Genomic DNA, 24,906 nt, shown 5'->3' on the forward strand with positions numbered 1-24,906 from the left:
CGTCGGTTGAGCTGTGCTTGTGGAGGAAAAGATCGTTGCATTCGAGAAGCGCAAGGCTGAGCCGATTCAGGGCGAGCTGGGTGGGTCCTGCCGAAAACCAGCGCCGATTGGCTCCAGCTCCCTCAGCCAGTAGCCTGAGGCGCAATGGAAATCCGGCTTTTCCCGCTAAGAATCTCGCGCAACATCATCATTCCTTCACGATTCCCTTTTGCATCTGCAATTGAATATCCCAATTCGTCTGCACGACGCCCACAGTCAAGATGGTCACTCCTGTAAGTCCGATGTCCGCCCAGAGGCTTTTCTCTTCGCCCAGAGCCTTTTTGAGCCACTGCGCAACCTACCATTTGCTGATCACTGCTTTCTCTGCAGCCCCGTGTTGGTACTCTGTACCCTACCTACCGCAGCAAGTTCGGCCCCAAGTACGTTCCTCGATAGCCCTGCGATTCCGAAGCACCTCCCTATTTCGATTTTCGACCACCATCAGCGTCATGAACGAACGATGCAATGCCTCGAGAATCTACGACGTCGAATCGGAGCAGTGGACTGACTGGGTGGATTTAGGTACAACACGGTCCCCAACGTCGCTGGCTGGACTGTTAGCCAGGTTATCAAGCTGTGAGTCTTCCCCGAACATCTGCGCCCTTCTAAGAAGCCCCCACGGCGCCCTCAAGAAACCTCAACACCCTCTTCCGTTCGGCCGGACACCCGAGATCAAGGCCGAAGGCAGGAGCAGGACACGGCCTCCGGTTCTCGGGAGCAACACGCCGCTGGAAGACCACGTATTTGGAGAGCCAAGTGCTGACTTTCTATTTCAGTGGTGTCCGTGCTGGTGGCTTCGGTGCCGCTGCTGGTATTGCTGCTCTGTTCTACACCTCTGGCATTCCCAGAATACAGAAGGACATCCTCCAGGTAAGCCAAGCCAACTGCTTAGAACAACTGCAGGAGGAAACATGACTGACACCCGCACAGAAGATCCCCATCCTCGGCAACCAGTTTGTCAAGGAGGTCCACCCCGCTGACAACGTAAGTCCCGCCCAAATAATAGCATATGTGAACAGCCTCTGACTTTTGGCCCAGCCTTTCTAAACAACTTCCTTTCACAACTATGTTTTCCTGGATAGACAAAGGGAAAGCATTGTGAGCTGGAGTTATGAGACCATGGAGAGTTCTCCCTCTGAGGAGTGTATAAAAGATGCAATAGACTCTTAAACTTCACTTTGTTTGACTTTGGACCAACTGCTATGTTATATGTGATATGAACCTTGTTCAATGATCTAACCTGGTGGATATTGTGATGAAACTCAAGGTTCTGCTATGAAAATGTCACTGATCTCACCTGTGTGGCTGTTTTACCAGATTCAAGATGCACCGTGCATATACAGTGCGAAGACGCTTAATTTCCCCCATTCGAGCGTTTGGCGAACTGTTCACTTTCATCTCACTTCCACAGTCAGGAGGCCCGACTTTGGTAGCAGACCAGCTTTTGTATTGAGGCAGTAACGCCTCAGTTTTCTTTTTCTTTCGACTTCGGGTTCTCTTCCGCTTCCTTTACTCACCTGGGTTCTCATGCAGCCTTCATAATTATTTTCATCAACCAGCCTGTCCTTTCCGCACCGACGACACCTCAGGGTGTCTTACAGCCATCATGAAGGCCATCGAAGCCTACGTCGACGGGCTCAACCTCCTCTCGATCATTGTGCTCTACACGCTTCTGTGGTTGATTACACCGAGACTCCCTAACCCGACACCATCGGGTCCCAAGACCAACAAGCTTTACGATGGCTTGATGCGCGTCTCCTACAGCATCATCTTTATCGTCGGATGGGCTTGGTGCAGCAATGTCATGTCGCATGTGGAGGAGCCGTACCTGGTTGGTCATAACGGTTCAATTTTATGAGACTGCACTTGTTGACACTACATAGGATGAAGTCTTTCATATTCCACAGGCTCAGAAATTCTGCCAGGGAAGGTGGACGGAATGGGACGACAAGATCACCACTCCTCCCGGCTTGTAAGTTGCCCTCCTAGACCAGCACCTATGCCCAGCACCCGTCGCTAACGTCCTCAGGTACGTTCTTTCGAAGTACTACCTCGCCATGATGCTGCGTCCCGAGTGCTCCGTCTTGGACCTGCGAGGCGTCAACATCATCGCCATCATCGGCCTCGGCATCCTGGCCACGCACTGCCGTCACCTCATTGAGACCCGCCGTAACGACGCCAAGTCTCCAGCGCCGCCCGTCGTGCTGTCCTTCTACTCGATCCACACAGGCTGGAACATCGCCTTGTTCCCCGTCCTGTTCTTCTTCTCCGGCCTCTACTACACCGACGTCGTCTCGACCTTGTCCGTCCTGGTTGCCTATTACCACCATCTGCGCCGCGTCCGCGAGGGGAGAAGCTCGTTCCTCAGTGACCTGACTATGATCATTCTCGGAGTAGTGACCCTGACGATGAGACAGACGAACGTGTTCTGGGTAGTCGTGTACATGGGCGGTCTCGAAGCTGTATCGGCGGTCAAATCCCTCCGTCCCGCCCCTGCTAAGAAGCCTGAGTTCGGAACTCTGTTGGATTGTGCCAAGTACTACGGATGGAGGTACTCCCTAGGAGACATTCACGATCCTCCCCTGAATACTGCCTGGCCAGATGGTACGTCTCCTACATTTCAATACCATGTCCTTCGCTAACCAGTCAGATCTCGTTGTCTCCGCGCTCAGCATCGGTGTTGCGGCTATATTCAACCCTTTCCGCGTTTTGAAGAAGGTCTGGCCGCACATCACCATCATGGGCCTCTTTGCTGGGTTCGTGGCGTGGAACGGAGGTGTCGTACTCGGTATGCCACGATAATTTCCCTTGGGTTATCGATCTAACAACTTGCAGGTGACAAATCCAACCATGTCGCAACGATCCACCTCGCCCAGATGCTCTACATCTGGCCGATGTTTGCCTTCTTCTCCTTCCCACTATTCCTCCCCTCGGCCATCTCTATCCTTCGCTTTGCCCACGGTCTTTTCACCTCCGTCTTTGGCACGGCTTCCACCAAGGAGACGTCAAAGGTCTCTACCAGGAACCCCACTACGGGAGCCAACAAAGACGAACCGACGAAGAAGTCACCACAAGTCTCCGCCGCATACGCCCTCCTGCAGACCATCGTCGGGAACAAGCTCTACCAGCTTGCCCTCACGCCCTTCCTCATCGCCCTCACCTTACTCGTCGTCAAATTCAACACAATCATCCACCCCTTCACCCTGGCAGACAACAGACACTACATATTCTACGTCTTCCGCTACACAATCCGGCGGCCAGGCCTCTTCCGCTACTATCTCGTCATCCCCTACACCTTCGCCCGCTGGCTGTGCTGGGACGCTCTCAGCGGCTGCGGACAGGGCGGCTTCCTCTCAGACCACACGCAGGACTGCTCGGGACAGTACAGCCACCTCCGCCCCGGGCCATTCGACAACAGCCCCTTCAGCGCCGCGAGCTCGCAGCCCCGTCCGGAGAAGCCGCCTTCCACCGATGCTCTCGAAAGCGAAGTCGTGGGCGAGAAGCAGGGCGGAGACGCCAAGTACCACCCCTACGCCCTCATCAAGCTCGACGAGCCGACCTCAAACAGCACGGAGCCCACGTCCTCGTCGACGGCGATCCTGCTGCTCTTGGCGACCACTCTGTCCTTGATGACGGCGCCCCTCGTCGAGCCGCGGTACTTCATCCTCCCCTGGGTCTTCTGGCGGCTCCTCATCCCGGCGTGGAAGGTCCACGAGCACGCGGTCACCCACCCTGTCCTCACAAAGCTCGAGGGTGTTCCGATCGTCGGCGCGCTGGTTCGATTCAGCAAGAAATTCGACGTCAGGCTGTTGTTGGAGACGTTGTGGTTCATCTCGGTCAACTTGGTGACAATGTACATCTTCGTCGCCAAGCCCTACAAGTGGAGAGACGAGAATGGGCGGATTCTCGATGGCGGCCGGATGCAGCGTTTCATGTGGTAGAGCACCACCTCTTTACCTTTCCCATGGCACATGTACAAAGAACGCGTAAATAAAGAGGCGAGTGGTGAGGTGAAAATTGTATTGTAATCTGTTCAGTGGTCTTGCCCAACTTGATGCTTTTCTCTTTTTGCGTAGCAATGTTTGCACTTTCATGTGTGCTCTAACCCTACGACGTAGGATTTGTTCGTCGTCGAAAACAACAAGAAATCATTAGCCCATCCGTAAACGCCGTCCCGAGGTCCCGAAATCCTCGGGGTGTTCAATGTCCCGAACTTTGTCGGTTTTGTTCGTTTAATGATGCCCTTGTCCCATGTCCGCCTATGTACCCAATGTCATGCCCACGTCGTCGTGTCCCTGTCATTCTCTGAATGTGTTTTCGTCGTCGTCATCATCCGCGTGTCGATTCTATAAGCTCAGTCGATCGAGACTCAAGCCATCGTTACTGCGCACCCTCCGTACGACGCCGAGCTTGAAGAACTTTTCCTCGCCGCCCGCTGTCCGCCCACCGATGTACCACTTGTCGGCACCCAGAACGTCACGGAACCCCTCGCTGCTGCTGTCACTTCCTCGTCGTCGGTTCGGGTGGCTTCCGGGGATCGGGATGCCGCCGCGGGGCGAGTGTAGCGGGTACTGGTTCACGACGCCTGACGTTGAACGCGTCGCGGAGTTGGCGGCGGCGGTGGCGTTGGCGCTACTTGATGATGCGGCATTTGAGGATATCGCACGCGGTGCCGAGGCGGCGGACTGTGTTGCGTAGGATGCTGAGGATGACGTCTGCGTGGAGTGCTTGTTCGGTTGCTGCGCGGACAGAGCGGTGGATTGGCGGAAGGAGGAGAAGAAGGTAGAGAGGAAGAAGGGGCGTTGGGAGGGCATCGTGGCTATCGTTGACTGTTCGCCCAGCCAAATGTCGATGATGGAGGAGGTGAGATGCGTGGTTGCTGAGCCCGTCTCCCCGTGCGTGCGTTGGTGCGCCGCGAGAAAAATCGGTCGAGGGGGGATTGAGGGGAGGGCACAAGAACGTTATTGTATTTTGACGTAAGTGCCTGGACGGGGAGGTTTCCGGTTCCAAACGATAAAATCAAAAACTCGATCGGGGGACCCCTATTCTTTCTTTCCCTTCTTGTTTTTGGCTCTGGAGCGTGTGGTAGTCGTCCGGGTTGCTGGGGGTTATGCTGTCATCCGTGCCCGTGCCGGGTTGGTCCTGGAGTAGAAAGTCCAAGCCTGCGCTCCAAGACGGTTTCGCACGGGAAAAGAAATGAGCAGCCGCGGGGGAAGCCGTTATTTGCGTGTTCAGTCGTCTGTCGAAGGGGTCGTGTTCTCCGAAGAATGTCAGTCCGGGGATGGCTCGCTGTCGTCGGTGATGTATGGCGGAGGTAGAAGTGGAAGAGGGAGCGAGTCGGTCGGTACTCGATCCCGTGGGCGGGATTTCGATCGCGGAGGAGTGTGGAAGCGAGTGATCGGCGGCAGAGAGTTGGCAGGCCGCAGATAGAGCGTAGGGCTTTTTGGGGGGAAGCGTGTGCGTGGGAGAGCGCAGCAGTTGTGCGGCGTGGTGTTTGGTGAGGTCGTGTCGTTCCGGCGTGAAGATCCGGGGAGGTGTGTGTGGTTATCGGGTGCAAGTTGGGTGAATAAATCCTGACGTCGACTCACTTGTGGCCCGCCAAACTGGATGATGGAGGGGGAGGCCCGGCTGGATGAGGAATGGCGATGGAAGGGCTGGCAAGGGGGTGAGAGGGCTTCCAAGTTCCAGCGGTCAGCGACAGGAGTCTCTCAGTGGTCGGTCGCGCAGGAGACACCGGAGTCTGGCTGTAGTCTGCATGCCCAGCGCACTCTTTGCTCCACGGCTTCCACGCAGCGCGGTTGCTGGCACGCAGTTGTTGGCACTCAGGGCGCATCCAGTGCCTCCCCCTTCCATTTCCCCCTCCATTCGGCCAATCCCGGAAGCGGACGAGACTGGCCAGTGCACCGTCTGGGGGCTCCGCAGTGAGTAATGACCAGGTCGCGATAGGTCAGGGCGGGGATTGGGGGAGGGGGGCGGTGGACATCCAGGTCACGTTGCCTGGTTTTGTGGGTACGTACCTCGCTAGCCCCGACCCGACTGCGACTGTGGAGATTCGGCTTCTGGGAAGGAGAAGTCGGGGAAAGGGCGCCCCTCGGTCGGGCTTTCCTTCGTCCTGGCCTGGTGTGACATTCACAAGCACCCAGCACCAATACCTCCCTCAGCTGCTTATCTTATCCGTCTTATCCTTATCCGAGGTCCATCGATCGATGCAGATGCACCCCAATGATGCCCAGCGCCCAGTGACAGAATGGAAGCCAGTGACATGATAACGATGCACCCCAAGACACAACAACCTGTGGGCTGCACTGCAACTGCGACCGCAACAAGAAACGTCTCCTCGTGCGTCTTCCCCAGATTCTTGGAATTTGCCTTTCTGCAGCTTGTGTCAGTCACTCATGTCGGTCCAACCTTCGTCTTGTCTAAAAGTCAGTCAAGTGTCTAGGCGTCTGCCTTCTTGACTTCGACTTTCTTTCGTCTCCCGCATCCGCGCCATCCCACACCACCTTCATCCACCACGAACATGCCTGGTCCCTGCCATCAACCATGATCTGATAATTCTCAGTCCTCTTGAATCATCTCGTGTTCTATTGGCCAGCCCGAGTAAGGCCCAGCAGCGCAGCGCAGATCTGGAACCGAAACGCCAGGAAGATGCGGCGGCACAGCTGTGCAACAAACCGTAGGATTGCAGCTGGCCTAGATAGTATGCAGCCACCTACGATTGTCAACCTCGTTTAACACGGTTGGTTGGCCGGGTGCCTTCTAGGTCCCGTTGGTTCGCATTGTCAACTCAACTGACAGCTCGCCCTGTTTGCTCCGTCCACAAGCCATCCGCCCAGCCTCTGGCGCTACCCGAGATGCGAGGTCATCACTGATCAAGGCTCGGCGGCACACCCAACATCATCCTTCTGCCGCCGCGCTTTGCGGCATTTGTGAACACAACCTGTGCATCGCGGCTCCGCTTCGCATTCCAACATGACGCTGCCTACTCACACCCACATCCTTGCACTAAACCGACGTCAGAACGACTTGTATCCCTCTGATACAGTCCTTCATTTAGTCCACATTATTGTGTTTGAAAGGATACCTTGCCCTACTACCTCGGCCTTCATTGGTCTCCTCGTCCGAAGTCACCCCTTACGGGAGAGCCTTAACCTCCTTAGCCCGCAGCTCCTCCCGCTTCCTTCGCAAGCTCGCAGGCGTTCCTCGGGCGTTCCTTCTCCACACTCAGGTACCACCAGATCGTTCCAACGTTGCGGTTTGTCCCGATGACATTAAAGGATTGCCCGCGAGCCACCATCGTATGACTTGCTTCCACCCAAGGCTTTCGACAGAACCCTCAGGTTGTCAGGTCCCGTTTAAACACCTTCCTTCAAGGCCGAGCAGCAGCCGGCCAACCGGGTCTCCTCCATTACAGACTTTGCGTCTGTATCGCCCGGTCCCTCCCCCTCGATCCCATCTCGACCTTGGGTGGTTTGGAAACTTGCGGGGTTTTGCGGGGTTGGCTTGCGTCTGGAGCAACCCACCATGCCGTCCGAGACTCCAGCACCCAGCGCCGAAGGACTCTCCGTTTGCCCGCCTCTTGGCGTTTCGCTTTGCCGTCTGAGATTATCGGCTGTCCGCGTCGAGTGAGGACTGCTGCCCGGCAAGTGCTTTTCGACGGCACAGGTCACTGACTTACGCCGACATGCTATTTCTGGCTTCAGATGATTTGCTCTAAGCCGCACAAACCGATCAAGGGTCATTCTCATCGGCTATACTCGCCGGTCATGAATTTCATTCGCATTGTGGAAGTCACTCTTTTCGTGGTCTCTCAAAGGACGACATTAATGAAGAGAGTTGCTTAAACATAGTACGAAAACATTTCACAATATGATTGGTGAAAGACCAATAACTATGCTCAAGGCAAGTTTATGTTTGTAGAAGGCAATTTGACAGTCTTCTTGAGGGTTCATGGACTGATTCAATTTGCATTGCTACGAAGGGTCTCGTGTAGGTGATTTCAATCCGTGTCGACTCTTAGCGTAGATATCAAGCTGAAAAACGAGCTATCGCTTGGGTGCCAGTCCTTGATGGTCATGAATGGTCTCATCAATTTCCAGCTTGTATCCGGCCAGGCAGGCAATCTCGACCTGCGGCGAAGCACACCATTTGAGATCTTCCACTACGGTGAGGGGCAGGCAGCAGTGCATCTTGACACCTGCTTGAATCAGAATAGGTCAAGCTACTGGGTTGGTGGTCAGCAAGCATCTGGAGACCTCAACCCAATCCTACACGGCTCAGTGAGACACCACGTACATATGAAATTTCGGTGAAGTGCCACATTGCCAGACGTCACTTCTGACTTCAGCTGATGAGAGCCTTGTGAGCCGTCCTGTGATGTCAACGAAACTAGCGCTTTACGTAGGGCAGGATATTTGCTGAGGCACCATCTTCAATCGCCACGAGCCTCATTAACCTCACGGCTCTCATTGTCTAACTCTCAGCCTCACCTTCCTGCACACAATTTCTCGGGGGTTCTATAAGCAATGTCTTGCTGCATCGGCTCTTAACAGCTGAAGATTCTTTTTCAAAGTTTCCCCCCAGCCCTACCTGGATTCATCACCCGCAAATCTCATCTCAGTACGACGCAAGACGCCATGGGAACTCAGCCTCAATCAAGACTGGCCATTGCCGGCGTCCTTTTAACTTTCCAGGCGCTTCTCTTTGTGTCACAGTATCTCGTCAGTTTGCAATATCACCGGAAGCGAAAGTTTCTCCCTGGACCTGCTGTCCTCCAGTCTCTGATATTCCCAATCTTTGTTGCCGTTTTGGGGATTATCCTCATCGCTGTCATGTTTCACGGCAACGATACCAATACCATGTTCAATGGCAACGATTCTAATAAAACTTGTAAGGCCGAGATCGACGATGATATTGCCGGGCCAGGCATTCGTGCTGCTGCATGGGCACAACTTGGAGTCTTACTCTTTCTGGCACTGGTTGGAATCTTCCACACCAAAACAACTGGAATCAAGGAGTTCGGAGCTAGTTTGACTATTACGCACCTCTCACTGGTCATCGCCCTTCTTTTCGAGCTACAGGATCTCAAGGCGACTGACGCCATCCTCGGCTCGATGATACTTGATTCTCAGAATAGCGCACTCTCAATTCCGCTGGTCACGAAGGCAACTCTGGCAGCCCGCTGGCAAGTCTGGACTATTGTGCCTTGCCAAGCATTTGGGTTGGCAGTTCTTGGAGTTTTGGTTCACAAATTCCACCAGAACCACTTCAAACTGGAAGCCTCCTGCAAGTGTGTGTCTGTTGTATGGTGGGGCCGGCTGCAAGTCGGAACGGAGAAACACTGCACTTCAGGCTCGGAACAGACGGTCTTCTGGCTATACTATGCCTGTAGAGTCTTGAGCGTCGCCCAGATTGGTTACCAAGCTCTCGTAGACACTGGTGCGTTTCACAAGGCGGAAAGGAAGGACAACTTGGTGAAGAGCAAAATGTTTCACCCACTGTCTGATAGCCACTCAGGTCTCAAAGAGTTCCTTCAGAAACTGCTGAGAATCAGTGGGAATACATGGAGGTTTACAGAATACCCGACGACTTTATCGCTCACATTTCTCGTGAGTGGGGTCTTTGCGGTGGCTTCCATGAGTGCAGCGGAGGCTGCGATGAAAAGAAGTTTTGGCCATCAGACAGATAAGTTTACACCCGGTCAAATCATCTCTGTGGTGGCTGCCATCATTGGTATTATCATAGGAGTTTGGAGGTTCATCCGTCTATTTCTAAAGTCGGAACAACCCTGTACACGACATGAAGGGAAATGGAGACGTTGGTTCCTCACCAGCTCGCTTACAAGCTCGTAATTTAATTACTTTCCAAGGCATTCTTAGCAGATTCACTTGTATGATTCAAGTCGCAAAGTGGAGTCTTCCACGATATGTTGCAGCTCCTGCATGCTGAGCTGTATCGTTGAATTGACCATCGTAGGCCGGGACTTCGTTCGTAATGTGCTTGTTGATCCCTCTTCTCTTATATATTATTGGTTTAAGACCTCAACCTAAAATAAAGCAGCAATCCATGGACAAGTCAGACAGAGTCAACCACAAATGCCGAACGGGCTACATCGTTAGAATGTGAAGTGCTATACTCAATGATATATTCGCCTTATAAGCTGGCGAAAAGGAATGATATTGCAGTATTAAATGATCAAGACGAAGCAGGCTGCTTAGCAAATTGAAATTTTGAACATCAAAAGAATGCCCCCCACATCCCGCCCTTGGGTAATGGAAAGATGTTAACGAGGACCCTTGTAGACCTACTTAGGTATTCAAGTCATAAGTTGAACGCGATCATTACATGTTCAAGTCTCAGCATTGTGCTTTTCCTGGAATTCTCCTTAGATTGAACCTTCCCCAAACTTCTCATCCCGGCAGCATGGCTCTAATACCGCCCCTGTGCTAAGAAGTTTTCTTCTTCGGATTGTCCTTTCGCGTTGTTACATTCAGCTTGTCCCAAAGCTTCAGATCTACAATATACATGACTTCGTCTAAAACCACCCATGGATAGCCCATCATGACAAATGCTCAAGGCAGATCCGCCTGAGCAAAAGCCAGGATCCTGTCCCGGATCTTGTGAGTGAGTTGAGCACTTCCTTCATCCATGCACAATGAAGCAATCACATTTACAATGTATACAGATCACACCCACGCTTGGGGCCTCAGGATGTTCGCACTGGCTCAATTTGCACTTTGAGCACTTCCTTCATCCATGCACAATGAAGCAATCACATTTACAATGTATACAGATCACACCCACGCTTGGGGCCTCAGGATGTTCGCACTGGCTCAATTTGCACTTTGAGCAATTGGCGTCTGAAAACAGATAGGTACTAAAAGATGGTGGGATCACGAGAGCGCAACAGCCTTTGGAGAGTAGTGAGAGTGTTGGCTGAGTCAAAAGTCCGTGCTCACCATGTATCATGCCATACGCCGTCTCAAGTTCAGTGTTTGGTGTTTCTAGCTGTTCTCCCCCCCAATTTGTGCGCAAACACCATCATTCCAACCACGCTTTTATAATAATTTCATAACATTCACCTGAAATTTTAACTCAGCTTAGCAAAGACACCGCTTTAGGCTGGTATTTGCTTTGTGCGGGCAGGCTCTTGAGGCAATTTTGAAGTGAGACTGTTACCAGGTCCATTACTTTGCTAGTTAATCTGCACAATAGGGGCAGCTTGAGGTTCTTGTCGTCTTTGAGTTTGAATGCTGAAGTGCTGGTCCAGAAGGCCGTAAAGACAACATTGAACAGGAAGATGGATATCATGTTGGGGACGTTGAGTTAGTACCGTGGAAAAGACCAAGAGACCGTGAATGGCGGATCAGGGAGGACATAGACCCCAATTACTGTCTGTTTCTGAATATTTTGTCCATTAACAGACCAAACAACCCATCCACGTGGCTAGACTCTGTGAAGAAAATGATTATATCACGTTTCTCAGATGGTTGCTACAGTGTGTATCGCCGCAAGACTGCACAAAGGGCCAGTTCCCAATGCTGTTAGCAGAGAGGTTTGCTATCTGGGTGGACACTTCCAGCTAGCCATGGAGCTACCTATATTAAGGTCCAGGAATGCTGTTGTCTTCCAGAAGACAAAGTAAAGAAAAACATTCAATGTTATGTCTTGTTTTCACCTCTCTTCGTCGCCTCTATTATCGCCGCCGTCGTATATCATAATTATCCATCTAGATACTGAGTAAAAGTCTAATAAAAACATCCAACTAGCTAGAAAGGAGCTTCTCAGCAAACATTCGCCACTATTGATTGGTGTTTTGGGATTGCCACAATCTGTCAGAGGCGTCGAGAGATCAAATCTTCTTCCCCTGTGGAGATCCGTTCGTCTCCTTCTAAATGGGACCTCATCAGTGGCTGGCCGGTCGACTCGCAGCGTTTCACATGTACACTTTTGTATTTTAGTACAACTGCTATACCACCAGACTGCGAGTGGAAAGATTGAGGACTCCTGAGTGCACCTTGGCAAAGATTCGAAACGAACCCAAATGGGGGCCCACATGCTCTCCAAACTCGCCCGGGGCTCACAAGGGTACATGGAGTAATGTCTTGATTTCAAAGCACACAGCTACGTGTTTCTAGCACGCAGGGTACACAGGAGATATTCCTTACCAAGGTTGCCCTCAAAACCACCTTGTGAAGTCACCTTTCGGGGTCGAGTTATACCCAGGCACATGTAATTTGTTTTCATTCAAAGCAAGAATCTGGAGACGCCGTCATCGGAGCGGTCTTGAGGGCGGGATTGTCTTAATCACAAAGCTCGTCGTGGTAGTGCAATGAGAGAAATAACCAGGTACTTCATCATGCGAGAATCGGTCGTCAAAGGGCAAAGATCAAAACCTTGATTGGAGAAATGATACCGCGGAGAAAACCTGGGGCAGAGATTGAAGCCACGAGAGCGTTATGATACGGTTATAGCTTACATGTAACGGATATTTGGACTACGTACCAACACTGATCGCTCCGACTTCGCGGAGCCAAATGCCGGTCCTGGATGTCAGGTACCGAAAGGGGCATATAATATCCCCATACATACCTACATGTACTGACAATCCTCTCTGCATCAAGATCCGCGGCTGCAGATCTCTTGGTCGCTTATGATTTCTTTTATAATATCTGGTCTGCCTTGAAATCGGATGGAGAATCTTGGAATGAACCGTTGGGTAGGGAACTCAGTCACGTAGTCTGGACATCAGATGATATCATTATCATCGCCGATTCGCAACATCATAACTCGGACGGGTCTTGCAACCCTTCCCCAACTTTTGAAATTCGTCAAGGCATTGCATCGGACAGATAACACCAAACAATCCGCATGACTTGTAACAACGCCGTACACCCAAAGGCACCATGCGGCCCTCTAGCCGGCGGGAGACTCGGGACGTCCGGAGACAGGGGAAGGCACTAGATGGTGAATCTGAGGGAGCGATGTGAATAATATGCGTAGGGCGGACCATAAAATAGACTAATCGTCCGAAAATCCCGAGTCCGAACCAGTGGAACCATGTCCCCATACATTTTTAAGACGGAGGCTATGAGCAACGAAACTCGAACTTCTTGGCCAAAACTCCCTCGAGCGACTCGAGTACGTCGTCATTTAACCCCTGACAAGCTAGACCCTTGTTCATCGCCGTGCCAAACAGCCCCCAAAGTCCGAACTCCTGGGTCGCAACGGCCTTTTTTAACTTTTTACTCTCCGTCTCCTGCGAACCCCCTCAAGACACCACACCATCTTTTTTCTCTTGGAGGGTGTCAGCTTTGTTGCACTGCGCCGCCCGCCTTTAGACTTTAGTCCCTAAAACATCAGACTGCGATCATGCCAAACACGACAACGAGTCAGAAATGGGAGCAGAAATCGTCGCAAGTGTACGGACAGATGCAGTCTGAAGTTTTGAACTCTATCTTCGGATGGCATGGGATAAGGCACAACACCATCGGAGGCTTCCGTCGGGTTGACATATATCTTGGCCGTAAGGCCGCGATGATTATCAAGGCTTGAACAGTTCATCACTTTCACTCTGACAACACGGTCTCAACTCTCTTTTTCGCTTCTTCCTTGCACATTCCTTTCTATTGCGCAGTGCCGGCCACTTGCTCTTTCTGCATCCGTTCGTTTCAAGGCCAAGAGTCTTTAATCAATCTACATTCTCTAGAGTTTCCCGAGACCCATAAAGAAACAAAATGAAGCCCACTTTCATTACCCTCGTTGGCCTGTTGGCCTCATCTGTTGCTGCTGGACCAGTTCCCGCCGAATTTGGCTCTGGCTTGTCGGTCAGAGGTAACGGTGGAAATGGAAACACTGGCAAGCAGTCTGGGGCCAAAGGTGGCAACAAAGGCGGCAACCAGGCCGGCGGTGCCAACAACAGCACGGCTAACGCTGGCGGTGCTACTGGTGGTGCTACTGGCGGCGCCGCGAAGGCGGGCAACACTACAGCGCTCGTCTTGCCTGATGGTCGTATCAAGCAAGATGCTACGCCTGAAAACTTCAACGTACTGGAGAGCGTTTTCAAGAGTGCCGTCGTCAAAGGAGATGGTAAGTGAGATGCAAATGAAAATTCAGAGCTGGGAGCTCATACGTGCAATAGGCCTTGTTTTCAGCGACGTCATCACTTTCCCTCAAGTAGAACCGTCTTTGGTAAGTCCTCGGATCTTGAGTCGCCCGGGAATCGTGCTCATACTTTCTAGTTTGACAAGTCAACCAACACCAAGGCCTTTGCCATTAACATCGACGACAAGTCCGTCTTCATCCCGAAGGGTGGCGAGGCACAGTCCAACATCCGCCGCGCCGATCTCCTGCCCAGTATCCGTTCGCAGTTGAACGATGTGGCCGTTACCGGTGTCCGCACTATGCATTTCTCTATCCAGCGCGATGCGGCCAAGCCTCTCAACGTGACTCACGACTATCAAGTAATGAACTTGGAGTCCAAGGACTTTAGCTTCCACCAGTTTGATGTCCGCACCGGAGCTGAGAACGGTAATGATATCGCCATCTTCGGCAACTCCAAGGCCACTGCCAAGCCTCAGAAGATCTTCTCTACACCCTTCGGCGAGGGAAAGTTTGAGAACTTTGCTATCAAGATGGATTTCACTGCCAAGTATGTTTCATTTGAGTTTACTGCGGTATGGGCGTGAGGGCTAACTCATTTGTACTAGCACCATGCAAGTCTTCCACAGCACCGGCACCGACCCCCTTAAGCAGGTTACGGAGCCTGTTCAGAATGGTTAGTAGTTTTTTGTTAGAAAGGATTGGCACCAAGCTGACTTCAATAGACATGGCCGGCCTCGGAGAGTACCACTTTTCTCTGCAGAAGAACCCTGTTGGAACGGCTGCTCAGCCGACCGGTATCAAGGAAGCAATTATTTTTGGTGGTATCTTCATGGAAGACTCTACCAATGGACAGGTCACTCTTCAGTAGATGCAGCTAGTGTAAGATCCTGTGATGGAACATCGACCAAGGCACATGTGGCAAGCTTCTATTTCGGAATTGGTTGTATGAGATACTCACTGGTGGTACTGCTAAGACATAATACAGCCATTTCTGGAATTATGTCCTCGGCACTGAACACGCAGTTGCAATTAAGTAAGGTACAGTGTGTTACTCAGACAGCCCACTTATCATCATCATCATTCTTCTCCCAGGAGTCCCAGTCCCAGTCGTTGTCCCAGTCCCAGTCGTTGTCCCAGTCCCAGTCGTTGTCCAAGTCCCAGTCGTTGTCATTTGACTCCTTTCCACCTCCACATTGGAGCTTGCCTTCGTCATCGACCCAGAAACTGTCTTTACCGAAGGTCGACGTGCCCAGAATTATGTTGGACTCTGCGTCCTTTCCGTCCTTGCCCTTGCAATGACACTTAAGGAAAGGCGTGAACGAGGTCATGCCCCTCCCATCATCCCCAACCACACACTTGGAGCATTTGTCCTTGACTGTGCTTCCGCCCTTTTTTCCGGCTTCAACCTCCTCGAAAAATGTGTCATAGCTGATACACTGGTCAAGGTTGACCCACGTTGGCTCCGTGAACTCTCCCTTTTTGTTCTTGCAGCACGCCTCAAAAAAGTGGTCGCCATTGTAAGGGCCGTATTTGCCCTTGTACGTGCGAGCCTTGACACAACGGCCGTCCAGGATATCGAGACGTGTCCCGGAGCGATTGGGGAATTCGTCGAGTCTTTCGAGACATCTTTTCGGGTCTTTAGAGGGAGGCAGGTAGCCGGATGGTGGGTCACCGGCAAGAGCAACGGCGGCGACAGCCAGAAGAACGAAAGCTTGTGTGCGCATCTTGGTTGCTGGTTGTTGTTTTCTTGATGAGAGTAGTGTCTGGTGAGGGTGGGCAGATTTTAATTATAGTAGAGCTTTTCGAATGAAGAGCTGGTTTGTCTGGATTGTTTTTGCTAAGTGGCTTGCCGACAATGTTGTGTTGCTAAGTCCGATGAGACAAGGACGAAAGAAAAGTCTGGGAATGCGTAAGATTTTCAGTCTAATATATCCTGCTGTGAGGCTTCGGAGATACGAAGGTACAAACAAGACTATACCAAAGAAAAAGAGGTTAACTATTATTGAGCGAATCTATGGGCGATTGCAATGCCAACCAGGTTGAAGTGTACTTAACCTCTTTGCCTTTGACAGTGCGACAGGCCCGCTTGACCTACCGTTTTGGTTTTTGGTATCAGTCGAAACCGGAAAGTAGCTACTAACAGGGAACAGTTTTCAGACATTGTCGAAGACAAGCAATATGCAATGTGATGCAACCCATTGTTACTGCCAATATTCTGATCAATGGTCAAGACCATGTTAGAGGAAGTTTTCGAAGACGAAATTTGACAAACTCATGTGCATGTCAGGCATCAAAGCTGCCGGGCGTTCAGCTGTCCGAAAAAATACTCGAAGTCTATATGGACGGGCTAGAAAGGTCGCCAAGAACCAGGATAGCCGCAAAGTACAATTTAAGTTGCCTAATCTCCTTGAAGTACAAAGGGCCAACTATAATTCCGAGAGCTCTTTTCGATCTTTAAAAGATCCAGGACTATACCAAGTCACAATCCCAGTTGTGCCATCAAGGGCGCAGGAAGCCTCGGAGACCAACCTTGCGAAGGCGTCACAAGTAAGTTACGATAGGGAAACTACCCAATTCAATCTTGAACATTGTTATTCATCGCGGCTTCAAAAGCGTCCCCCGGCAGGCATAAAAAAATCCCTTCCTAGGGGCTGCTTCTTTGCCCTTGCCTGGTTTGCAAGGAGATTGTGTGTCAGACACTCCTATGATGCCATACTACATGAGTGATTGTCCTCACGAGTCTAGAGCCTGCGATATCAAAAACACGATCCACAACTACTTGATGAGCACCTCCCATCTGGCAAACCCGAGTTCATGGAGATCCAGACGTAAGTTCTCCTTGTCGCATCCCTTGTAACTGCAACTCGACTGGATGCCAACATCGTGATGTCTAAGGGCTTTGATGCATAACGTCTGGCCTGCTATCAGGGTTGAGTTCATGATTTTGAGCGGGAAAGAAAAACAAAACACCCCGGCACATAACCGAGTCGCCTTCAGACTTCGCCTTAATGCACGCCCTAGATGGCAAACTTGCACGGCAAAGCCCGATCCCCCTTGGCAGCACGCCCTACCATGCTCCCTGAGCCCCGTCAATGGCCCAACTAAGACACCAATTGACACCAACAACGGCTAAAACTCATGTTTTCATTCAGAGGTGTGTCCGGTATGCTGCCTGAGCGTACGCTTCATTTGATGGTGTCTGGGAGGCAGAATGCAGCAGCCTAAAACTAAAGCTTGTAGTGAACCAAGTTGAAACATTCAAAACTCCCACAATTTTCTCTGATATTGAAGTAAGGTAGATGGAATTCACTCAACTGTCAGACGCATTCGTACTTGACCAATTCTCCTTTCGATGGCTCGATCCACATGGCCGACCCCGACTCTGCCGGCCCGGAGCGAAAGCCGGAATGCTAAGGCGGCACCCCGTTCCAGATGTGCGGGGCCTTTAGAGTCGACCGTTTGCGAAAACGAGAATGCCCCTCCCGATACTCCCCGGGCTTCAAGCTTCGTCTTCAGAGCAATTGCGATAGAGTCAATAGTCCTCGCTATTTTCGACTGCAAGTTGTGGCCAATCTTGTTTCAACCTTCGCGGCGACTGATGCCAAGCAGCGGCACATCGTATTCTCCTCAAATGCTGGGTTCTTACGCCGTAGGGTCATCTTGCGTTAAAAACCTGCTCTGCCCACTATTCCGCACCGTTCCGCTTTGTTCCGCTGTCTAATCCCCGGGGTTATGAGTCGTGACTGCACAGAAATGGGTAGCTAATCGCCGAATCGCCTAGTGGACTGATTGCTTACCAAGGCGAAAATGCCATTCTGCGTCATTGTCTTTTTGTAATCGAGTTCCACGCCTTTCCCGCGTACCCCGAATGCCGACTAGCTTGATGCATGTTGCAAATACCTCGCGGATGAATTGGCTCTATATATAAGTGCCTCGCATCTTCTTTCAGTTGACTGCTTGAGCGCACTCCCGAGTATACAACTTACATTTACCAGAGCGATTCATTCTCCATCGGTCATTGGCGTAATTGCAATCCACGCAGGACTTTTCGGGCAAGAAACTTGACTTCGGACCCACCCACTTGGTTCAAGCACTATCACCGACACCATCACGATGTCTACCGCCAACATTTCGGAGAGCAAGCTGTTCCAGCCTCTCAAGCTGGGAAACTCACAGCTCAACCACCGCATAGCCATGGCTCCTCTGACTCGCTACCGCAACGATAAGAACCATGTAGCGATGCCATTCGTCCCTAGATACTACGGCGAGCGTGCCTCAACTCCGGGAACTTTGATCATCTCCGAGGCTACTGGTGTGTCGATGCAGGATACCGGAGTCCCAGCAGGCCCGGCTTTCGTGACGGATGAGCAGGTCGAGGCCTGGAGAAAAGTCATTGCCGCGGTTCACGAGCAAAAGTCAGTGTGGTTCCAACAAATCTGGGGCCAAGGTCGAGCAGCAGACCCCGAATACCAGAAGGCACGCGGTTTCAAGTACAGGTCGTCCAGCGCAGTCCCCATGGAGCCGGGCGCTGCTGTTCCTGAGGCGATGACGGAGGAAGAGATTTTGGAATTCATCCAAGACTTTGTCGCAACTGCCAAGAGAGTGATTGCGGCTGGAGGTGACGGAATCGAGATTCACTCGGCTCACGGCTACTTGTTGGATCAGTTCCTTTCGGATTCGGTCAACAAGCGTACCGACAAGTGGGGTGGATCTATCGAGAACCGATCTCGCCTCACTCTCGAGGTAACGAAGGCTGTCGTTGAGGCGATTGGCGCTGAGAAGGTGGGCATTCGTCTCTCCCCCTACGCCTCCTTCCAGGGCGCAGAGTCATCAAATATCCACGAACAATACGGCTACCTCGTTAGTGAGCTGAAGAAGATGAACGTCCCCTTTGCCTACTTGTCTCTGGTTGAGGCTCGTGGCGACCCGGCAAAACTGCTGGTGCCCAGCCAGGATCCTTCTATCGAGCAACAGACCCTCGACTTCATTCTGGATATTTGGGATAACTTGTCTCCCGTGATTGTCGCTGGAGGCTACACACCTGAGACAGCGGCGAAGGCCCTGGAGACACACTACGCGAAATGGGACGTCATCGTTGCTTTTGGTAGAAGCTTCTTGGCCAACCCTGACTTCGTCTACCGCGCGCAGCATGGTATTTCTCTCAACAACTACCACCGGCAGTCCTTCTACATCAAGGGCTCAGAAATTGGATACAACGATTACCCATTCTCGTCGGAGTGGATTGACGCCCGGAGGGAATGGGCCATTAAGAACCTCGAATCGAACTACAAATAGACATTGCATTGGGAAAGCGTTCATTGGGGACGGGTAAAATTGAAACTCACAAATATTTGGTATTATATTAGACAAGCGGGAATGAAGACTTATGACTTATAAATACTAGAAAATAGAAGAAGACTAGTATATATCAATGGCATGCCTCACGAGTTTTGTTCGGAATGACAACAGTCTGATTATTTATCTCCTGCTTGGTCAGTACTTTAACACCAAGTTCCACGAAATCATTTTCAACAGCAATTATTTGATTCAAGGTGCTTGCCGTACATTAAGTTTTGGCTGTTGCAGATACTCGCTGTGCATGCTGCGTAACTACGGACGGTGTTACAATTAAATATAATGAAATCGCAATTAAATAGATCTTTCAGGGCCAAGATTCAACCTCGTAGAACATGGGAACACCACAGCCACGACGAAGATCATAGACTTGATCCCGATGCTCAATAATGCTTCCCTACATGGGTTTTGCTATTCGGGCGGATACTTCCAATTTACCGGGCGGACTACTACTTGAAGCTCTTGCCTGAGTTGTAGCTATACGACTATTATTATGATTATTTTCGTCGTTATTATCCTCGTCTTCATCGTCTCCGTCTTCATCATTATCGTCTTCGTCGTCGTCGTTATTATCGCTGTTCCTCATTCTGTCTTCAAATTTTGTCGTTACCGTTATTCTGTTATTCCACCCGCCCCGATACTGCATATGTGGAAAGTAGTATTAGTAGAGAATAAAGCTATGCTAGCTGACCAACATGGGCCTTCGCAGTGACATTTGCTACATTATTAATATCTTTCAGAAATTGCAATGTTCAACCACAGACTGGTAGAAACTCGATCATTGAGGAACGATCTTGCAAGTCTCTTCGAACTCATCTAGGGCATTCCAAAGAGCAGCCTGAAAGATAGGAGCATGAAACAACTGGCCTGGATATGTCTCTTAGCTTGCAAATCGCAGCATCAGCAGAGCCATTGCAATGGCGGCATGTAATACTGTAGCGCAAGACCGAAGCATAAGCAACAAGTGATAAAATAAACCCGATGGACGCTTTCCTAAATTATGCCGCTGGATGAGGTGCCGATTAGTCTAGAACTCGACCAGAACGTTATCAACAGCCACAGTGAGGCAATGTGGCGTAGGCGAATTTTGACATTTCCGGCCTCGAACGTTGCTGCTACGGCCGGCGGCGCGCACCCGCATGTCTCTTATCAGGGTGAACCATGTTGTGTGCTTAACGCTCTACATAGGTGCTTTCCACATGTACCTCCGTACACGTTCGATACACATTGTTGGAGACCGACACTCTGTACTCTCTGTACTCTCGTGCTCCTTAAGCCATAATCTGCCGATGGTGAAGGAATTGTTGTCAAAGGCACGCGGCTGGTGGAAGTTGGTGTGGTTGTCCTTTGGCCGCAGAGGCTGAACTTGCGCCGGCGGCCACGGCTTATCACGCGTGCTAGCTAGCAGCATCGCCGGGGGACGACCACCCAAAAGGCCGGAAATCAGGTAACCTTGCCCGGCTCCCGTGGGCGGGCGGCACCATGATTGCTCGGCTGATGCTCCCTTGGAATGGGGGTTCAAGTGGTCGAGTGCCTGGGTATGGGAAGAAATTGGGGATGTCTGGAGATAAGTGGAACGTACTGATGGTGTCGATCCGACGGGGGGAGATCCCCAGCCACGCGAAGGTAGTGGGACCCAGGGGTATCCCTTTGGGCAACCCCTTATCTTGGTGTGGCATCTATCAACAGATCATCTTATCAGAGGACACGAGACAAGACGAAGAAGTACCGGTGTGGCTGCAGCGCCAGAGTTTGGGCGGCAGAAGGTTCCGAGAAGCGCTTGATTGATGGTTGGAAATTGGTTGCCAATCGTATCCGAACGACTGGTGCTTGCGGCAAGATACATCGTGCAGATTTGACAGATGGAAGTTCAAATTCGATATCCTTACCAGAGCACGCAATACCTTTTTGACGTCAAATACCCAGCTTCATTGAGGGTCCCTTCTCCAGACTGACGACACGCTGACCGTGCTCCTGTAACTTACTGCTCCTCTGTCTCCAGTCGCTAGCGAAGAGAACTTCATGTGCTGGCGAGGGTGAACAAAGACAGCGACAATAGGGCCGAGAACCGATGCGCGGCCCCAAGTTCGTGAAAAATCTTCCGCATCGTTAGCTGATTTCTGTTCCATCAAGTCCCGAGATGCACGAGGCGACCCAAATCTAGCCGTTTGTCACTCCCGTCAGTTGGTTGACTCGATGAGATCGAGTAATGATTTTTCCCAGCATGCGGGGTTTTGGAGCCAACGATAAGCTACCCCTGCCAGACAGGCTAACTTATCATACATAGCCGCACCGTCCCATGCCGAGCAGGCATCATGGTGCATCTGTGCTGAGCGGGAGCCGTTCTTCGTCGCTGTGCTACGAGCGCCACCTCCCCCAGTCTCCAACGCCCCTGATAAGACCTCTCCTCGGGCTGACCAATGGCAGCTGTCCAATCCTTCCAAGGAGACATAATTCTCGGATTTCTGGTACAGGCCTCTGCGCTCTTACTCGATCAGATTTGACGTCGTTGTCGAGCTCGGCGCTCTCCAATTTGCTGCAATCACGGCGTGACCGGCAGCACCCTTGCCCGAATGCGGTTCGTAGCTTGTCTTGCCTGCGGTCTGTTGGTATCCCATGCCATGACTTTTCCCCAATGATCGTCTCCCCAGCGGGACAGGAATGCAATCCGAGCGAAAAAGAGCTTGTCCATGTGGGGGGCGTCGCTGCGATTTCCGGGGCCATCAGTCGATGTCCCTGGCCAAAGTTACGACAGACTCGTCTGCGTTCTGGGCCAAGACCGTTATCAAACTCCCCAGTCGAACAGCGACACCGGGCCTGCGGACACAGAATAAATATCAGGCGACATCCTCGCGTGTTTTGTTTCTTGCGTCTGGATGAGATCCAGCCAGGGCCTTTTCTTCAACCCTCTGCCTTGGAATCGCCACTTTTAGGGTGCAGCACGTTGCAGATCACAACCTTTGAGACCCTGAGACCCGACTTTTCGCTTACCACCTTGACGTGCATAGCGTCATCGCAACGTGTGACGAACCGCATCCCGGTCTTTGAAGGGTTGTCTTCCGGCCCTTGTGGTCATTCTTGAATCTTTGAGAGAACCGTACGCATTTTCGACTTCTTTCGACCTCTACGCGCCCGTCAAATTCCCGAGATCGACACGATGGATATCGATACTGCGACCACGAGCGCGCGGCCTGAAAAGGTCCATGGCTCCAAGTTCAGATATTGGGCTGATAAGCTGGCCGTTGAGTCGGAGCCCGGCTTGACCAAGGCGCAGCTGATGGTATGGCTACCTACCACCTTGAGAAACCGCTTCGCGTGCCGAACTGAGACTAACGGATGCGTCCATTTAGCTGACGAACCACGATCTCAAACCGTGAGTAGTCGGCGACAGCGGCAAAACCGCTTATCAACACCCTGGACATCTTGCTGACAGGTGGACAGTGTCGAGCCCGAAAGACGGCAATGGGGTCCGTGGAACTTTGTGGCATTCTGGGTCGCTGACTCCTTCAACGTCAACACGTGGATGATTTCGTCTTCCATGGTTGTGGGTGGTCTTTCATGGTGGCAGTCCTGGCTATGTGTTTGGCTGGGATATGCGATTGCTGGTGCCTTCATTTGCTTGACTGGTCGCATCGGTGCTGTCTACCACATCGGTTTCCCCGTTGTCAACAGATCATCTTTCGGCATCTGGGGCAGTTTGTGGCCAGTTTTCAACAGAGCTGCGATGGGTGAGTTGGTCGAATCATGAGCGCGGGGCCCTCTTGCTAACCACCCTCCTTCTAGCCTGCATCTGGTACGGTGTTCAAGCTTACATTGGAGGCAACTGTGTTTACCTTATGATCCGTTCGATTTGGAAATCTTGGGTGAGTAGCAGTCAAAACAGAGACTTCTTCGCAGCAAGCCAGCTAATTGTCTCTAGGATCGCGAAACGATTAACCCTGGAGGCTTCCCCGCCGACTCCGGTACTTCGACCGCGGAATACGTCTCCTTCTTCATCTTCTGGTTCTGTTCTTTGCCAGCCATTTGGTTCCCTGTTCACAAAATTCGCCATCTTTTCACCGTCAAGTCTTACGTGGCTCCCTGCGCCGGCATTGCGTTCTTGATCTGGGCCGTTGTGCGCGCCGGTGGTGTTGGCCCCATCATCCGCCAGCCTGCAAAGCTCCAAGGCAGTGACCTTGCCTGGGAATTTGTCAAGGGCGTCATGTCCTCCATCGCCAACTTCGCGACGCTCATCGTTAACGATCCCGATTTCTCCCGTTTCGCTAGGAAGCCCCGCGACGCTTTGTGGTCTCAGCTTATCACGATTCCCACTGGATTCGCCTTCACTTCCTTCATCGGCATCATCGTCTCGTCCTCATCGACCGTCATATACAACTTGGACGAACCCATCTGGAACCCGCTATCTCTCCTTGAGAGATTCATCGACGATGGTGGCTCCGGCCAAAGATTCGGCGTTTTCGTCATCGCGAGTTCCTTCGCTTTGGCTCAACTCGGTACGAACATTGCGGCGAACTCGGTCTCTGCAGGAACCGATATGACGGCCCTTTTGCCCCGCTACCTCAGCATCCGCCGCGGTGGATACATCTGTGCTGCTGTCGGTCTGGCCATGTGCCCTTACACCCTGCTCACCGACTCGAACAAGTTCACAACCTACCTCTCGGCGTACAGCGTTTTCCTCAGCTCCATTGCCGGCGTCATGTGCTCCGATTACTACTTTGTCAGAAAGGGTTACCTCGAGATCAAGGAGCTCTACGATGCTCGCAAGGCTGGGCCTTACTTCTACACCTGGGGCATCAACTGGCGCGCTTATGCCGCCTACATTGGCGGAATTCTCATCAACGTTGTTGGTTTTGCTGGAGAGATTGGGCGTGATGTTCCTGTTGGTGCCAAGTACATCTACAACATCAACTTCTTCGCTGGCTTCATCGTTTCAAGCGGCATGTACTGGGGTCTGTGTAAGATTTTCCCGGTTCCCGCGACCAGCGACAGGTGGATGGAGGTAGGCGAGGAGATTGACGACATCCGGGTAGCGTACGACAGCAACAGCCAAGACTTTGACGAGGAGGCTGTAACTGGTACTTCAAAGGGCCTTCATAGCCCGAAGCTCTGAAGTTGATGGAGGGGTCATATGTCTGAGGAGTTGACGATTTGGATTTTGTTGGATGATACCACTATTGCGAGCGAAAAGGTGTGACTGTTGTCTTAGGAATTAGAAGAGCTTTTGCAGTTGAATTGAAGCATCAGGGCCGATATACCGCTTCTTAATGCCAAACTGTGTTTTGAGTGATAATTACCACGGAAGGCCAACCTCACAACGCATTGTAGGCTCTTGCGGACTACATACCCATGGCATCAGATTACGAGGTAGCCAGACACTCAGCTAAGCCAGGTCGGCAATTACTAGTGAAC

The 24,906-nt window shown here is 51.7% G+C and overlaps 8 protein-coding genes across 8 annotated transcripts; 6 read left to right on the forward strand and 2 right to left on the reverse strand.

Annotated features, from left to right (window-relative positions):
- Positions 1–260: 260 nt before the first annotated feature.
- Positions 261–1,086, forward strand: CGCS363_v008967 (uncharacterized protein; the record flags this gene model as incomplete). The annotated part of the gene is made up of 6 exons (XM_036640816.1): positions 261–272; positions 370–419; positions 562–615; positions 816–909; positions 970–1,023; positions 1,078–1,086. The coding sequence occupies 6 exons, from the start codon at positions 261–263 to the stop codon at positions 1,084–1,086; spliced, it is 273 nt and encodes a 90-aa protein (XP_036493931.1).
- A 559-nt stretch (positions 1,087–1,645) lies between these two features.
- ALG10 (Dol-P-Glc:Glc(2)Man(9)GlcNAc(2)-PP-Dol alpha-1,2-glucosyltransferase) lies at positions 1,646–3,980 on the forward strand (the record flags this gene model as incomplete). Its single annotated transcript, XM_036640817.1, has 5 exons — positions 1,646–1,870; positions 1,923–2,011; positions 2,069–2,643; positions 2,690–2,827; positions 2,875–3,980. 5 exons carry the CDS (start codon positions 1,646–1,648, stop codon positions 3,978–3,980), a joined length of 2,133 nt encoding a protein of 710 aa, XP_036494753.1.
- Positions 3,981–4,385: 405 nt separating this feature from the next.
- On the reverse strand, positions 4,386–4,853 carry CGCS363_v008969 (uncharacterized protein; the record flags this gene model as incomplete). The annotated part of the gene is made up of 1 exon (XM_036640818.1): positions 4,386–4,853. The coding sequence occupies one exon, from the start codon at positions 4,851–4,853 to the stop codon at positions 4,386–4,388; it is 468 nt and encodes a 155-aa protein (XP_036494428.1).
- Positions 4,854–8,675: 3,822 nt separating this feature from the next.
- CGCS363_v008970 (uncharacterized protein) lies at positions 8,676–9,890 on the forward strand (the record flags this gene model as incomplete). Its single annotated transcript, XM_036640819.1, has 1 exon — positions 8,676–9,890. The coding sequence occupies one exon, from the start codon at positions 8,676–8,678 to the stop codon at positions 9,888–9,890; it is 1,215 nt and encodes a 404-aa protein (XP_036495142.1).
- Positions 9,891–13,775: 3,885 nt separating this feature from the next.
- On the forward strand, positions 13,776–15,010 carry CGCS363_v008971 (uncharacterized protein; the record flags this gene model as incomplete). The annotated part of the gene is made up of 5 exons (XM_036640820.1): positions 13,776–14,127; positions 14,180–14,229; positions 14,280–14,689; positions 14,748–14,815; positions 14,865–15,010. The coding sequence occupies 5 exons, from the start codon at positions 13,776–13,778 to the stop codon at positions 15,008–15,010; spliced, it is 1,026 nt and encodes a 341-aa protein (XP_036495143.1).
- A 184-nt stretch (positions 15,011–15,194) lies between these two features.
- Positions 15,195–15,866, reverse strand: CGCS363_v008972 (uncharacterized protein; the record flags this gene model as incomplete). Its single annotated transcript, XM_036640821.1, has 1 exon — positions 15,195–15,866. One exon carries the CDS (start codon positions 15,864–15,866, stop codon positions 15,195–15,197), a length of 672 nt encoding a protein of 223 aa, XP_036495140.1.
- A 2,389-nt stretch (positions 15,867–18,255) lies between these two features.
- On the forward strand, positions 18,256–19,437 carry easA (Chanoclavine-I aldehyde reductase easA; the record flags this gene model as incomplete). The annotated part of the gene is made up of 1 exon (XM_036640822.1): positions 18,256–19,437. One exon carries the CDS (start codon positions 18,256–18,258, stop codon positions 19,435–19,437), a length of 1,182 nt encoding a protein of 393 aa, XP_036495141.1.
- A 3,217-nt stretch (positions 19,438–22,654) lies between these two features.
- On the forward strand, positions 22,655–24,607 carry fur4-1 (Uracil permease; the record flags this gene model as incomplete). Its single annotated transcript, XM_036640823.1, has 5 exons — positions 22,655–22,777; positions 22,848–22,870; positions 22,939–23,225; positions 23,281–23,360; positions 23,417–24,607. The coding sequence occupies 5 exons, from the start codon at positions 22,655–22,657 to the stop codon at positions 24,605–24,607; spliced, it is 1,704 nt and encodes a 567-aa protein (XP_036495144.1).
- Between the last annotated feature and the right edge of the window lie 299 nt (positions 24,608–24,906).

This window comes from Colletotrichum siamense (assembly GCF_013390195.1).
Source record: "Colletotrichum siamense strain Cg363 chromosome Unknown KSG_Cg363_contig05, whole genome shotgun sequence".
In the NCBI taxonomy this organism is placed as follows: domain Eukaryota; kingdom Fungi; phylum Ascomycota; class Sordariomycetes; order Glomerellales; family Glomerellaceae; genus Colletotrichum; species Colletotrichum siamense.